This window comes from Coffea eugenioides, chromosome 2, assembly GCF_003713205.1.
Source record: "Coffea eugenioides isolate CCC68of chromosome 2, Ceug_1.0, whole genome shotgun sequence".
Taxonomy (NCBI): Eukaryota; Viridiplantae; Streptophyta; class Magnoliopsida; order Gentianales; family Rubiaceae; genus Coffea; species Coffea eugenioides.
Window position 1 is genome coordinate 14,742,481 of NC_040036.1, and position 15,892 is coordinate 14,758,372.

Consider the following 15,892-nt stretch of genomic DNA (forward strand, 5'->3'; position numbering starts at 1 on the left):
CCGCCTTGATTTGTTAGGGATTTCAGTGTATATCCAACGAATATGGTTGTGCTTATGTGTGGCAAAACAGGGATTTGAAAGTTTTATTTCTTTTTTTCAGGACTTTGAAAGTTTATGGGGGTAAACTTGTAAGAGTAATTTATAGGGGTGGCTTTTTGGTTTTCATTAGTTTTCAGGGCGAGAAAATGTAATTTTACCATGTTATAATTGCAAACTGGAACTTTCAAATGTAAAGTTCAACAAATGCCTAAAATCTTGTACTTTTGCCTTCTTGAATTTGCAATCACATAGGAAAACGGAAAAAGTAAACGTTACTGTTTGACGGAAAGTGTCATTTTACCAACCAGAAGGGAAAAAGAACGAATGCTTTATTAACGTACTTCTATCTTTATTTCACGAAAAGGTAAGGTAAAGTGATAGTAGACATTTCGGCAAAATCGTTTTTCCTTTGCGTGAGAAATTAAATAATAAAAAAAGAATAAGAAATTTTTAATACTTTATTTAATTAACACCTTACTTGGTGAGAAAGCAAAAGTCCGCTTGAGGTAGACCATATTTCTACATTTTAGAGGTTATCTCATTATGTTGGATTCTCATTGCTGGTTGAGTAGCAATCATCCAATTAACTTTTTACTTTTCAAATGCAATATTTTTTCCACAGCTAATTCCCTATTTATGCGTTTCCTTATGTAAGCTCTCGTTTGAATCCATTGGTAACACAAAATGCAGAGGAAAGAAAATTAAAGGTTCTTATGAGTCAGATTTTTTAGAGGTATTTTTTCAATTAAATTTTACTATAACTTTATATATTAAAAACTTTCGCTGTAGATGTATATTGGGGTATTTTTAATATTTAAAAATTTATTAGGTATTTTTAATATTTTCGCTTGCTTCTCTATCACGACCACTTACCACCCTCTCTCTCATTCCCTCTCCTAGCCACCACTAGCAAGCTGGAGCACCGCCCCACCCCCACCTCCACTCCCCATCAAATCTGGTCGGGTACAAGAAGGGGAAGGGGTAGAGGGGAGGGGAGGGGAGGGAGGGGAAAGAAGAAGAGGGAGGAGAGGGAAGTGTAGGCGGTGGAGGTTGGGCCAGTGGAAGCATCGACGGTGGTTTCGAAGAGAGAAGGGAAGGGTGGCAGCGGGGAAGGAGGAGAGAGAAGCGAAGAGGAAAGAGGAGGAGGGGAGTGATGATGGTGGTGGTGGGCGGGGGGAAAAAGACGTGACATTTTTTTTTATTTTTTTTGAGTGTTTTTATTAAGTGTTATTTGATATTATATTTGGCTAGCTAGCTTTTGGTCCTCAACAAAAAGCTTATATGTATGTATATATGTATAATGACTTATGAATGGAATAAAGGGCAGTGATGCAAATGTGATATGCGACAGTTTAATATTATTATTGACAAAGAAAGGGAGAATCGATCCCAATAGTTGGATGCTTGTTATGGTAATGCTATTCCTTTTGGCTTCAAGTCTTCTCTTTTAGAGCATCTATGGATTTGATGAGGACTTTGTTGTTACCTTTTCACCACTTAAAATTGTATGTTGTGGCCCGGGTAGCTTTCAGTCGCAATATTGCAATCAAAGTAGAGAGTTTGATATGAGATTTACTTTAATAAAGTGTCACTTTTTATTTGATTTAGCAATAAAGCAGCCTCATTTACAATGGCTTTTTGCCACTATGGCAATTAACAAGCATTTTAGTTCTTTAGTTGGAAAGACATATGCTTTATCTTTAGGTTACTTTATAGTCAGTCTTCATAATAAGATATTTAAGTGCATAAAAGCAACAGAGAAAAGTGGACTTAACCTGATATGGATGCATTTAGGCTGCTGGTTCCTTGGCTCTTGGGTCTGGGAATGGGAAGCCCCACCTTAGCTGCCTGATTTGTTTTATATTTATAGAACTGCGTACGGTCCTGGTGATAAGATTAAGAACGGAACCCTAGTCCATGGCTGTTTTCCACAGTAAATGTCGTCTATAATGAATAAGATTTCAAGAGAAACTGCGGTTCTTTCTCAACTGATTAGTGTACAACGTACTGTTTACGTAGCTTATATAATTATTGCAAGATCAAACTTATCAAATTTGGAAATGATTCTTGTGTAAATCTTGAATTCATTACTCTTTGTTGCTTATAAAGTTTTTGAAACAGGTAATAATCGATCAAAGCACCAAATCAGAACCATAGCCGATCAAGTTTCATGATGAGAATATCATTGAAATAAGACTTGGTGGATCAAGTTTCGTGGTCGGTCAGAAAAACAAAAACAAAACAAAAAAAGAGTGGTTCGAATAAGCAATTCAAATTTCAATGTATGTAATTATAAAAAAAAATGATACGATTAGAGTAGCTAATAAATATGACTTTCCATGAAATAGTGTCTGAGTAGAAAAAGTATGGTTACTTTAAAATCTTTTATTATTGCATCTATCATGTTATTAGACCAAAGTTTCATCTTCTAGAGATTTAAACTGAATGGTGAAACCAAAAACAAGTATTGACCAATGAGGTTCTCGTTTAATGGATGATTCTTCTTTCACTTTACAATTTGGGATTGAGTCACTTGTGGAGATACCAATTCTAGTTGAAATTCCATGACGGCCTTATTACTTATATTGGGTGCTCTAATAGGTTTGCAAAATATCTTGTTAAGAACAACATTACTATATTGTGTCCCAACAAAGAACATTATTATTATTAAATTACCCTAAAGCATAATGGATGTGTTGGAAAGGTTTAGTGAGCATGTTCCCTGCAGCTGTGGATAATCATCAAGTTGCTTTTAATTGATCAAAATAAAGTAGAAAGTCGATCTTCTTTATCTTATTTGTTAATTAACTTGTTTAAACGTGGTTGTTTCAATCAATTGAGATAGGAAACTTAGAACCAATAGACCCAAAACGACTTAGAATAGGACTGCTCTCAATGTCTAAGTCCATGCATCCTATAGTTACAATAATATCATTTTGCTTGATATTTCATAGGAAAATTTATATTCACGTACCATTTTTAGCTTTTACACACCTTCCGACTAATTATGAAGCCATACAAATAAAAAAAAATGAAAAATAAAATGCAATAAAGTAGAAGGGATGTGTAAATTAACATCATGATCCATGACAAAGAATGGGTTTTGTCATCTTGACACTTCAATTCTAAGTACAAGGGTTATGTACGTATAAATTTCTAAACTATAGGAGGGTAACGTGAAAAAGCACAAGACTATAAAATTAGATTCCAAGCGGTATTTATGATGGAAATAAGGTAAATATGTTCTTAAAAAGATTTGCTATTTGATTATGTGTAGACTAGTGTTTTAAAAGAATTAGGACAAGTAAATCATCTGATTATGTTTATGTTCAGTGTAATTTGGCTTTTTGAATGCAACAAACATGTAAAGCAATTTCTATAGAAAATAAACAAGGAAATTAGGGTGTACATAAGTTTCTTTAGGAAATAAATTATTGCTCCTTTTTTTTTATTTTGTAGATGTATATATATATTTTTTAACATATACCATGTAAAGCAATTGCCAAATTGTAAGAGCTAATTAAGGTATTGACCTCTAATGACTGCAATAGGTGTGCATTATAGCGTAAAGGAGTGTGTATTTGCCCCCACCTCGATATATTTTCTAACTTTAACTCGCACATTTTGGTGAACACGTTACATTCAATTTATGATTACGTTGGAAACTTAGACCTATCAAACCCCCAAAAAAAAACCAAAAGATCAATGGTTGTGCGACAATTGGCAAAGCATTAAATCTTTTCAAAGACCAAGGCACCTATTTTAACTGTTCTGCCAAAAAAAGAGATCTATTTTAACTGTTGGATGATTCGCAGAAGACTTTTGTGTTTACATATTTACGTCAAATGGTCATAGTGGCTCCCTCAATAGTAGAGTAATAGCACTACTCAATCTGATCCACATCCATGCATCTGAATTCTGAACTGCCTTGCTATTCTATAAAACTTACGGGAGAAAAAAGAAAAGGATTATCTTTCGTACAATGCGGTTGCAAAGGCAAGGACAAAGTGGGTTCATATTAGTTCGAGAAGACGACCATACAATTGTTCTTATTGTCTTGTTCTATTCTAGTCAGATGATAAAATGACAGGATCGGATAATCTTGCACATTTGGCAGCCTGATTATCTGTATTAGGTACAATTATATATTTAATGGTGCACCAAGATTTGCAATTTGTTAAAGCCTAATCGATTGCTTTAGGGATCACCTCGAAAACTCATCCAAATCCACACTCATTTTATTAGGAATCCGCTGCATCATCATATGGCTGTTTCTGCCGAAGGATGAGAACTGAGTAGGATCAATGAAGGTCATCCTACTACAATCTTATCATCTAACACAGCTGGAAAGCATAAACTGGAAAATTAGGTTCACTTATGAGCATATTGATTTTTATCAACTAAAATTTGCCTTCTACCAGAAAAAAAAAAAAAAAAAACTAAAATTTGCTCCATCAAAGTATAGCGAGAGAGAGAGAGAAGCTCAGTTTGTCAGATTCCGTTGGAAAACTCGAATTAGTAGGAGGATTTTTAACCATGAAGGTCAATTTAATTGCAGATATTTCCTAATCCAAGATACCAACTTTCGTTGATTAAGGTCACTTTATTACACTTCTTGCCAAAGACCTTTTGCTTTTATGCCATCCATTTTGTATATCAATGGAGCTTATGGTCTCTTATAAAACATTGAAATTAAATGTGATTATGACCGTTCGTGAAGGTGTAAATGTGATAGCTCAATTTTTGAAAGGGGACCAAAACCCAAACTTCATTGAACAACTTTTCAACTAGTATATTAAACTGACCTGTTTAATTAAGGTTGTCTGACGAAAAGGTTATGCTGTTTCAAGGTCAACTGATGTCATCAGCTTAGAGATTAAGCCAGAAACAACTAATACAGTGCTTTAATTCACTGAATTCCACATTATATTCTATGGTTGAGTGTTTGCGGGCTTTGCCTATTATTGCAAACAATTGGCAAGAATCTGGCGGCAAGTTGGAAATGCACTAATTAGAATACTTTCTTTGTCCTAGAAATCTTGGTTTAGAGATTTGAATGATTTTCTAAGAGCTGACCAGCGAAGCAACAGTTCAAGTCAACCTCTGGTTCCTTAATTAATGGTCATCTTGCCTTGATTCTTGCTTGTGAGGACTGGCAAGATGGATGTGTTCCTTCTGGGGGAAAATTGCTTAACTTGTACAGCTAAACTAGGTCAACAATATTGTACGGTACGAAATTAAGAAGACGACAATCCTAGGGGTCCAGTCGAAGTAGATATCAGTTAGTTTCATTAAATAGTCTCCAACGTCATCTATGTACTTCAAACATTTGAAAAACTTGTTGTAGCATTTAGTTGCTTCTCCAAAGGGGCAAAGTACTTCCCAGTCCGTTTCATCAAACACATCGTCAACGCCAACTGCTGTTTCATCAAACTGATTGGCAAAGGGTGGATGGTATTGAAGGATTTAGAAGAAACCAAGATACACTCTGAATTGATGGATTCCTGACACCTTTTTTCCTTTATTTGGGTAAAATATGTAGTCCTGAAATTGCACCATCATTTTCTTGCATTCACGTATAACTATTCTGGCTCCGGGGGTCGGAACTATTTGCAAGAAGTGGCAGATTAACTAATTTTACAACCTAAACTATAGCTATCAATTCTATCAGTAACAATAATTACGATACAATGACCTACAAAAATAGATACAAAAATCATGTCGTCTATTCACATGCAGGTGAAATATATTACAGCCTTACCTGACTCTGGCACTCTAAACTACGACAGGACATGGGGTTTTGTAGGGCATATAAAATCTCCCGCTTTTGGAAGACTCTTTTAAGTGTCGCTCCAATTATCATCTTCCCCATCACTTCCGACAGCCTGGATAAGAAGATAAACGAGGTAAAAGATCATAAATTGACTGAGGCAACTAGGAGAAGTACGTTTAGCATGTGTGCATTCCGGCCCAAACCCTCCTTTTCCGGAGGATGTTTGGGACTCGAAGTGAAGTAGAGAAGCATTCAAAATCCAAGCAAAATGTGAAGAACCTGGCGAATTTCATTTGCCTTCTGCAGAAGTGCAGTAACCTGGATACCTGTTGGCGGCACTGCTGTGGCTGTTGGCTTAGCCGTCACAGTTCGTCTGAGATTAAATGACTGGAATCATATTGCAATGCAGGCAAACATCAGCATTCATGTTAAGAAAATGAACAAGTTTCACTGTTCTCATTAAGTACTTCATAATTTACACCTAGTGTGAGAATTGAAGAGCGGGACAATGGAGAAAAAGGAATAGCACAAACGGAAGAATTCAAGTATCGTAAGAAATCAGCACCTGCAGAATAACTAATAGGGAATGATTGTCAAAGAGTTTGTTATCTCGAATCTCTCCAAATTTTATGTTTTAAATGCAAAGTATAGACCAATTAGCTATGCATAACTGTTTAGTTAGTTATCTACTTGCAAGTATAATCAATCATACATGGAAATTTATTAACATCAGCAGATTCCTGGAAGCCACATAATGAGTCACAGAAACAGATATTCCATTGAATTCCTAAGAGTAACATACTCCTTCCTTTGTTAAAGGAAAAATTGAGTAAATTTATATCCAAATTTAAATGAAAACTGGAAAGTCTCAGATCAAAGATGACAAGTCTCCTTACTTTTGTCCTGATCTGATGCAAAAAGTCATTTTCTTCAATTTCCTTCCGAAGCACAGCTTGATTGACCTCTTTTTGCCTAGTTGTTTTCTGCAAGTCTGGTTGCTGCAAGTACAGATACAGGCAAGCCATTTAGTTTTCATCACTTAAAAAACTCAAACCGAAATTATCTTTTCATCAATTTTCTGACAAGAAAACACCAATAAAACAACAAAAGAAAAATAAAGACCTTCAGGCGTTTACCTTGCTTTTCATTGTATGTGCAGCCTCAATAATTTGTTCTTGCTTAAGGGGAGCTGGCTTTGGGTGCTGACTAATGGTAGATCCAAACATGTGATCAACTGCAAAACCTAGATTCTCAGATAAGACAACTTGTCTGTTGTCTGCAATCTCTGCTTGCGGTTTCATAGCACGCCACTGTGGTGGAGGAAGAGGTGGAGGTGAAGGATCAGGCTCCTTATAGCACTGCAGTTCAGTAAGGCTATTCACATCACAATCGTTTCCTTCCATGAATGAAGGATGAAGGGTATCCAGTATTGGGAGATCGAACAAGTGACCAGATTGAGAATGTTCCACACTACTTCTAGCTAAAGGTATTTGAGGTCTGAAGTTGTTATTCACTTCTCCCTGGACAGCTGATCCAGTATTCCCATATATTGGAACTGGGTCAGTGAATGAAATTCTGCGCAGAGCATCATATAACTCGGGTTCCTTACTACTGGGAGATTCACTAGATTCCCACTGCTCAGAATTTGAATCAGAGCGACGACTAGGACAATCTGACCCATACGGCGAGGATCTACAGAATGTATCATCCTCTGAGTCTGAACCAGCATCATGCAACGGAATACTAGGCTCTGGAACCAGCTGAAATGAAGGAAACATATCTCTGCCACTTCCATTACTAACATTGCCATCAGGAAATTTCAATTGCAGTTTATGATCCTCAAATCCATTGATTGGCTGAAAAGAGATTTTCATATGTCCAAGCGGTGGCGACGAAGGAGGTGACACAAGGGGGGAGATACTGCTCAGCATGTCTTTACTTCTCCCAGAGATCAGTCTAACATTAACATTTTGGCTGCCATTCTTCAGCTCAGAGACAACCGCACTTGGAGAGCTGGTTGAATTATCATCCTTCTCAAAAGACGGCTTTTGATGAAATCCATTCGTAAGCAGCTTATTGCCAAGTTCAAACATGCGAGATGAATTACTACTCTTCTCCAGACTGCCTCTAGTAGATGCAGTATGTGGACTGACTGGCACAACAGTTCCATAGGTTTCACTATTACCATTATGTTGGGAAGTATCAATATAGCTTTGATTGCATGGATCACTTAACTTTTGCAGATTGACTCCTAAATCAGCGGATGAAAACAACCATGATGCCTTTTTCATTAAGATGCCACCCCTTCTCTCATCCTGGCAAGGTGTAGAACATTCAGGGACAGCTGACTCATCAACACTTCCAGATCTCCCCTCTGTAATATCTGACTTTAGGATTGAAGCACCAATTCTGTCATCTTTACTCTTCTCAACTTCGCTAGATGGGGTAGGCATGCTGAAATCAGGAGGCTTTGATGGCTGAAGTCCTAGCAAGCCACCATTTGTCCAGAATGTAGCTGAAGTAACACTGGAAAGTTCAGGCGAAAGTTTTGGGAGCTCAGAAAAAATGCCTGAAATCTTATCACATACTCGAACACCTGAACTTTGATTTTTGGAGTCAGAGGATATATTGCTTGTAACAGAAGTGATATTTGAACTACCAGGAGTGTCACTAATTTCAGAAAAACCAGCATCTGGCAGACTGCCTGAATCCGGAGATTTACTAGCCATAGGAGAAGATTGCACCAAGGCACAAGTTTCCAAGGGTACTGAGCTGATTATACCGTCAGATGTTACTGCACCTCCAGAACAAGTTTCAGATAACTGGGGGTAAACGTCAATTCCCAGGGTACCATTACTTGGCAAACAGCTTGTAGTACCAACAGATTCAGCATTTGAGGATTGACTACCAGAATGCCCTGTTGTGAACATATCCAGGCCATGATCTACTGCTTTATTATCTGAATCAGAATACTGCTCTACCTCTTGCTTATTTGGGCCATCTGTATCTGTTTCATACTCTGATTCAATTGTGTTAAGTGCATCAACATAATTGTCTGTCTCACTATCAATGTCATCACGCTGTATATCACTAAAGGTCTGAATTGGCACATCTTCATTACCAAGTTTGGCATTCATTTGACCAACAGCTTCAATTTTAGAGCCATCAAGCTGGATATTACCAGATACAGGAATGGAGAATTCTTTATTATCTATCTGGCCGGCACTTATCAAGTGAATATCATCCCTGTCCTCACCTTCCAGATCAAAATCGACAGAACGTGTCTCTAAGGTCTCATCATGATCATACCCCTTGGCACCTCTGACATCACTTATTTCCCTATCCACAGTTTTTGGGTCAAATTCCCTAGGATGAGTCTCTGAAGTGTCAGCAAAATCATATTCCTTGGCAGCTTTGAATTGAATAGCTCTTCTTTCCTCGATACCAACATCCGTTGAATGTGCCTCCAGATTCGCATCATGATCATATTCCTTGGCAGCTCTGAGATGACTACTTTCCCTATCCTGAGTTTCAACATCAGAATGCATCGACCATGTCTCTGCGGTGTGAGCATAATCATGTTCCTTGGCAGTTTTGAAATGAACAACTCCTCTTTCCTCAGTTTCTCCATCAAATTTCTCTATGAGTGTGTCTAGACTGTCATCCTGATCATATCTATTGGCAGATCTGAGATGACTAGTTCTCTCTTCAGTTTCTGTGTTAAAGTTTGTAGGATGTGCCTCTAAAGTATCATCATAACCATATTCCCCGGCAGTATTTAAATGACTAGCCCCTCTCCCGGTTTCTCCATGAAAATTTGTTGATAGTGCCTCCAGATTCTCATCATGATCATATTCCTTGGGAGTTTCAAGATTAACGGCTCCCCTCTCCTCAGTAATAAGGTCAAATTTCATAGACAATGTCCTGACAGTCTCATCATGATAATATTCCGTACCTGCAGGCTCCAATATTTCTGTCTTTCCATCCCACGTGACAGAAAATGAACTGGGACCAGTTTGTTCTCCTGATAAGCTACTCTGAGAGTCATCCACAACTGCAGCTTTTCCATCCACTAAAACAAAATTATTGGAATCACTATGGGGCATCCCTGTGGGAAACGATGAAGATTCATTGTATGCTTGTTCCTCATCATGCATCGAGTAACTTGAACGTGATAAACCCTCTATGTCACCTGACCAATACCTTGAACCTAAAGACATTGACTGGTCTCCATGGTCTGATTTTGACACACCATAATTCGAGTCATTACATTGCATCATTGCAGAAGACAATGGAGATCCATTATACGCAGGCTCCTCATCATGCATTGAGTAACTTGGTCGTGATGATCCATCAAAGTCAACTGACCAATACCTTGAACCTAAAAAGACTGACTGGTCTGATTTTGCCACACCATAATTCGAGACTGTTTGAAAGGGGGATGTTTGGCCATCAGTATTTTGTGAAGCAAATTGCGTTCTGCACATGCAAAACATCAGATGATTCATTGTCCAGATAAGCAAACGATAAAGTCAACAATATGACTTTCTTCACCATTAACTTCCTTGCTTTATGAATCCAAGTATTGAACAGATAATGCACGTACCTGCTGCTGGTATTGGAGAATGATGCACCACGCAACAGTTCTCCAGTCTTGAGCACAGATCTTTTCTTCTGCTTAAATTTAACATGTCATGAACAGCATCATGGGAAGTAACACACGAACATTTATATAATTATCTTCATGTTGAATGCAACTAGAGCATGGGGAAAACTACTACCGATGATAAGACACAAACGAGAAATATGCCAACTCTGAGCACAAGAAATATATAGGCACAGAATTCATCAAGACCGTAGAAAACAGATCACCAAGAATCTGGTCATTTATCATGGCATGTACTGTATGGTGCCCATGCCCAGCCTGGAACCAAAGTCGTTCCCAAGGCCCGCAAGGGTGGAACTTGCAAAACTAAACTTTGAAGTTTGTCTCAATGGACATGTAAAAATAAACTAAATTAAAGTCAAAACTTCTGTTTGATTGGCAAAACAGAGCATGGAGGCAACAGATTAACCATCTATTGTGGTGATAACTGAACACCCAGACGAGACTTTTGTTCAACAATTTTTTTTCCAGACTTACTCCCACCACGCACGCTTCCTAAGCCCCTCAAATACTTAACTATTCTCCAATGCCAATTTACCTAACTCCTTCTGATTGATAGATTTCTTGACTTTTACTTTTGTTTTTTGTGTATGCTACTAAATTTTCACTTATTAACCTCTAAACAGTGCTTCACATCAAGTATAGGATAGCATGTGAAAAATAAGTGCTCTGTTTGGATCCTTCAGTTTTTCAAAAACTAATTTTTCAAATAATTTTTAAAAAGTACTCTAAAAGGTAGTCTAAAAAGTAGTCTAAATTTTTTTTAATGTTTAAAAAATATCCCAAAATATATTTTAAAAACTCTACTACTCTTAAATATTCCAAAATATTTTCTAAAAATATCCCAAAATATACTCTAAAAACCCTGCTACAGTAAAATTTTTCAAAAACACCCCCAAAAACAGCTATAATCCAAATGGAGTTCTGTAACTTAATTACGCAAAGCATACAAACTTGGATAAAGAGAGCAGTTTCTACAGCAATTTTTTAAAATTAATTTTCAAAAGCCAACGAATCTTCTAAATAACACATAATCAGAACCAGGTTAACCAATTATGTTCAATTTTCTACAAGTATTATGCCTGGAGACCCTTCATTTGCTGGTCACTCTTTAATCCATTTGACTTACTGATGCTTACACTTAATTGCCGTTTTTAATTGATTACATACGAGACATTATTAGTGGGGTAATGGACTCAGATATCTTAACCCAAAAAGAACATATATTCATGGAAAGATTGGGATGCATTTCTCAAGGTTTTAGTTTTCTTTTTCAAGTTCTTCACAACAGTTTCTGATTTGCAATTGTATGAGATCAGCAATTATGGTGATATGACAGACCATCAGCTGCAAAATCCTCTATTAAAGGCTAGATGCCACCACTTTGTCTCATACAAAATTATCAACTCCAGCAAAAAGTTATATCCAACTAACAGAGGACTCTGATGCTTCCGTTATACCGAGTTCCAGCAATTTTCAGAGAGTACCTTAATTTTTCGACCCTTCTTCTCTTTTAAGACTTTATCAGTATATGCTCCATCAGACCCAGATGAAGCTCTTTTAAAGAATGATGGATCTGAATATCTTTTCAGGCAAGATCCAGGACCACCGGGATCAAATCTGGATGACAAGATGAGAAGTTTTAAATACAATTACAACAGAAAATAGGATGTTATCATAGGTGAATCTAGAAGATTCCATACTTGTCAAGCAAATCCAAATGTGGAGGCCCTCGGCAATGTTCATAAGAATCCATGATAAATCTTGGCAAGTCACTACATACAAAATGACTTTGTTCGCATCGGAGACGGGAGTGCCAATTGGCACCTGCATGTTAATTACTTCAATAATTAAGTACAATTTTTAAAAGGAATGTCTCAGGAACAGTAAAAAGCAGATCTTCTAGGACAGATAATATACATGAAAACCAAAAAATACAATATTAGGTCAGATATATTTTTTGGCAAAACTGTACTCAACCTAAAGAGGTAAGTATGGTATTTAAGTATTAAAGCAATAGCCATCACCTGAAGTGTAGGCAAAGTGCACGTGACTCCTTTGGGCCAAAACTAACTTCTCAAGTCGAGGAAGTGCGGCCTCAATTCTTTGTACACGCCCCACCAGCTTATGGCTTCTAGAAGATGTTATCATGACTTGCTCCTGTAAGCCATGGAAAACCTCTCCTGCAAACCTACCATAAGTAGAAGAAGATATATCAGTACTATGTTATTACACAACCCAAATTGTAAAAGCACTACCATACTAAGAACTTCAGGACCAATAATTATTTCAAGCAGAATAATAGCAGCAGCATTGTAACACAGACCATTAACTCCAGAAATTTATGAACTATTGATGTAAAAGACCTGGAACACACAAAAAGCTTCACTCCATCAGCCACAGTGAAATACTTAAATCTGGAAATACAATCTCAATTTTCAAGAGTACTGACAGTAATTATGCAATAATCATCAGAATATCAGGAACCAATATAGCAAAGCTAATGGAAGTCAGAATTAAAGAAACCAAAAGGAAGACGCTTCAAGGGTATCCATCAAAATAGTTTTCTAAGCTGTCTCAGACTATGGCTTTTAGCAGATTGCCATGTTGCTCCATATAGTACCTTGTACGTAGTTATTATATTGAACTTTATATCACTTTCTCTGCCCAAGTAAAGAAAGTTCATCTTTCTAATTAGTAAGCTTATAAGGAGTTCTCAGTCAATTAGAGAACTTTCCCTGATCAGCTGAAACTCATAGCAAAAAAAAAAAAAACTTTAAAGAAAAATTCTTTCTTGTATTGCTAAAAGTAATCGTTGTTTTCTTTTAGGAGCTCATTCCATTCAAGAAATGTGCATCATCGGATCTTACTTTCATTACAGGTTAGTAATTGATACATAAATCGCTCAAAAAGAGATTAGCGGATAAATGTAACAGATATTTCTCTCAGCTTCTATACTAGTCTTTCAACGATTAAGATTGATAACATAAATTTCAAAGTACTTATTCTCTCTCTCTCTCACACACACACACACACACACGCACAAGTTCGTCGATGCAGAAAAATATGCACGCACCAAAAAAAGAAAATAACAATATTTAGTCAAGGACAATGCCCTGATTGCTTCTACTGCTAACTTCAATTAGAATACTAGAAGTACTCCATTTAAATAACACGAATTTAAACAGCATAAGAAAACAGCCAGAACCCAAACTGCCGAAATCTTTCCAACTCCACTAATAAGTACTAAAACGTTAACCTCCAGAATAGCAAAAGCTTCGAAATTCACCACAAATTCACAAAATTAACCGACAGATTCAAACTTTTCGAATTATTCCACAGCGCTCGAAACAAAAGCTCCAAAAAAATACAGAAATGACACCAAAATTGACCAATGACAAAACAGTTGACAACAAAACTTCTCCAAAGCACAAACATGCTAAGAAAACTCACTCAGCGAGATCACCGAGCTGACGCAAGATTCCGACGAGGCCAGCAACGGCGACGCCCTCGAGAACGGCCTTCGGATCCTCCTTGTTGGCCTCCGCATAGAGCTCCGGAGCTCCCAGTCCGTACTCGCTTCTCACCTCCACTCTCACCAACGGCATCGTTTTAGTAGCACCTTCTCAAAAAAAACACACACACACACACTAAAACACTCTGACTGTGTGAAAAGCAGCAGGCAGAAAAGCTAACTCACACAGTTGAAATAAGTATTTGGAGTGGTGGCATTACTAATTTATTACTACTCTCTCTCTCTCTCTCTCTGGAGAAATGAGGAAAATAAATGAATGGGAATTGAATGCAGGAAATAGTAAATGAGATGCAGAGGAAAGCAGGAGGAGAGGAAGGGGAGGGGGGAAGAAATTAGGTGAAACGATTGGAGCAGCTTAACTGCAAGAGGGAGGGCGGTTTTAGCGTCGGATTTGTTTCCTTTTCTGAGAATTTGAGGGGTGGTATTGCCAACTCTGCAAGCCATTCTTTTTCGCACTACTATTTCATGTGGCAAATTGCAAATTTAGCCCTTTAAATTTCTAATTAAAACCACTTTGATCGTTTAACTTTTGTTTAGTGGAGTCTCATTTGCTTACTTTGCTAAAGAGCATACACGAGGAAATATACAGAGAAAGAAATAATTAAAAACAAAATTGATCCCAGAAACTCAATGAACACAAATTAAGGGTATATTTGATAACTCCAAGTGATGCTAAAATTAATTCCTCAAGAGTTTTTTAAAAATTTAGCATGTTTGATAACAGAAATGTGTTACCACTTGATACATTGAAAAGTACTGCTTAATTCCCTGTATACAATAGGAAAAAGAATTGTTTAACTTGTATTGAAATTTTTAAGTGAAAGTTTTTTTTTATTGAATTTGTTGAATTAATCACATCTATTATCCCTCTCGCACACAGAGCACATTTTCAGACATGTTCTAATACACATGCATGTATTTTTTACTCTTTCTTTTGATACACATTCTTGTACTCAAAACACACGCGCTTAAATATCACTTGGTTCATTATATTCCTTCAAATAAATACAATTTTTCTCTCCAATACACAAAAAAAAGTTAATTGTTTTAAAGATAAATTATCATATTTTATACTGTTTAAATTTAGTTAATTATCAAATAAATATAACTTTATCGGTACAGCAACTTAATGCTCACATCATTTGATTTTTAGACTTCAAATTTATCAAATGATGCCTAACTATGAGTTTCTCCTAAATTGTCATGGTCAGGTTTGTAAGGTCGTAATCATCAAAATTTGTTCCATTTAGTACCTTAAGTAAGGTTGAAGAATAGCTTTTATCTTCTAGTTATATCTTGTTATTTGGTCGAAATGTGGTCAGAAAAATTTTGGGCGATGCAAGTGGCCTAAAGGTTAAATTGAGTGATTGTTAAAATTAAAAGAATAGGGATCAATTCCTCAAAAACAAAAAAGAAGAGTAGGGGTCAATATGTTTGAAAAACGAAATCTACGAGTCTAAAGTAATTTTAGGGAAAAAGCTGATGGACCAGTTTAATAAATTGTTCATTCCAGGCGTGGAGTGTGGGGAGGTGGCTGAATGATTACGGGAGAAAGGACAGAGTGGGGATCCAAAGGACGAAAATGGGGCTGGTCTTTGGATGATGTGACTTTTCTGTCCGGGCATTGGTGGAGTGGTCGTCGCTGAAATGACCATTTTAGCCTCTATGAAATGGTTTTGTTACTTTTGTAAGTACTATTTTCGTTTGTTTAATTGGGAGGTAGTGGTGGTGCTTGTGGTTCCGATGAGATTTTCCGATTTGTTTAATCCGCCGTGTAGGACCGGTCACGGCGCTAGGCCAAATGGCTTTTATTAAATTACATCGACGTCCCCGAAGCCTACTAGAATTACTAAAAGTGTTCTTGAAATTTTAAATAAGT

The 15,892-nt window shown here is 36.9% G+C and overlaps 1 protein-coding gene across 2 annotated transcripts; it reads right to left on the minus strand.

The window, feature by feature from the left end:
• Positions 1–5,528: 5,528 nt before the first annotated feature.
• On the minus strand, positions 5,529–14,429 carry LOC113762735 (protein SCAR3). 2 transcript variants are annotated; one of them, XM_027306309.1, is made up of 9 exons: positions 13,932–14,429; positions 12,506–12,669; positions 12,182–12,305; positions 11,966–12,098; positions 10,419–10,486; positions 6,949–10,291; positions 6,709–6,810; positions 6,139–6,199; positions 5,529–5,924 (listed from the first exon to the last, which is right to left on the minus strand). In XM_027306309.1, the coding sequence occupies exons 1-9, from the start codon at positions 14,084–14,086 to the stop codon at positions 5,911–5,913; spliced, it is 4,164 nt and encodes a 1,387-aa protein (XP_027162110.1). In that variant the 5' UTR covers positions 14,087–14,429; the 3' UTR covers positions 5,529–5,910. The 2 variants fall into 2 exon arrangements, with proteins under 2 accessions (XP_027162110.1, XP_027162109.1); XM_027306308.1 differs by having other exon boundaries at positions 6,092–6,199.
• Positions 14,430–15,892: the final 1,463 nt, after the last annotated feature.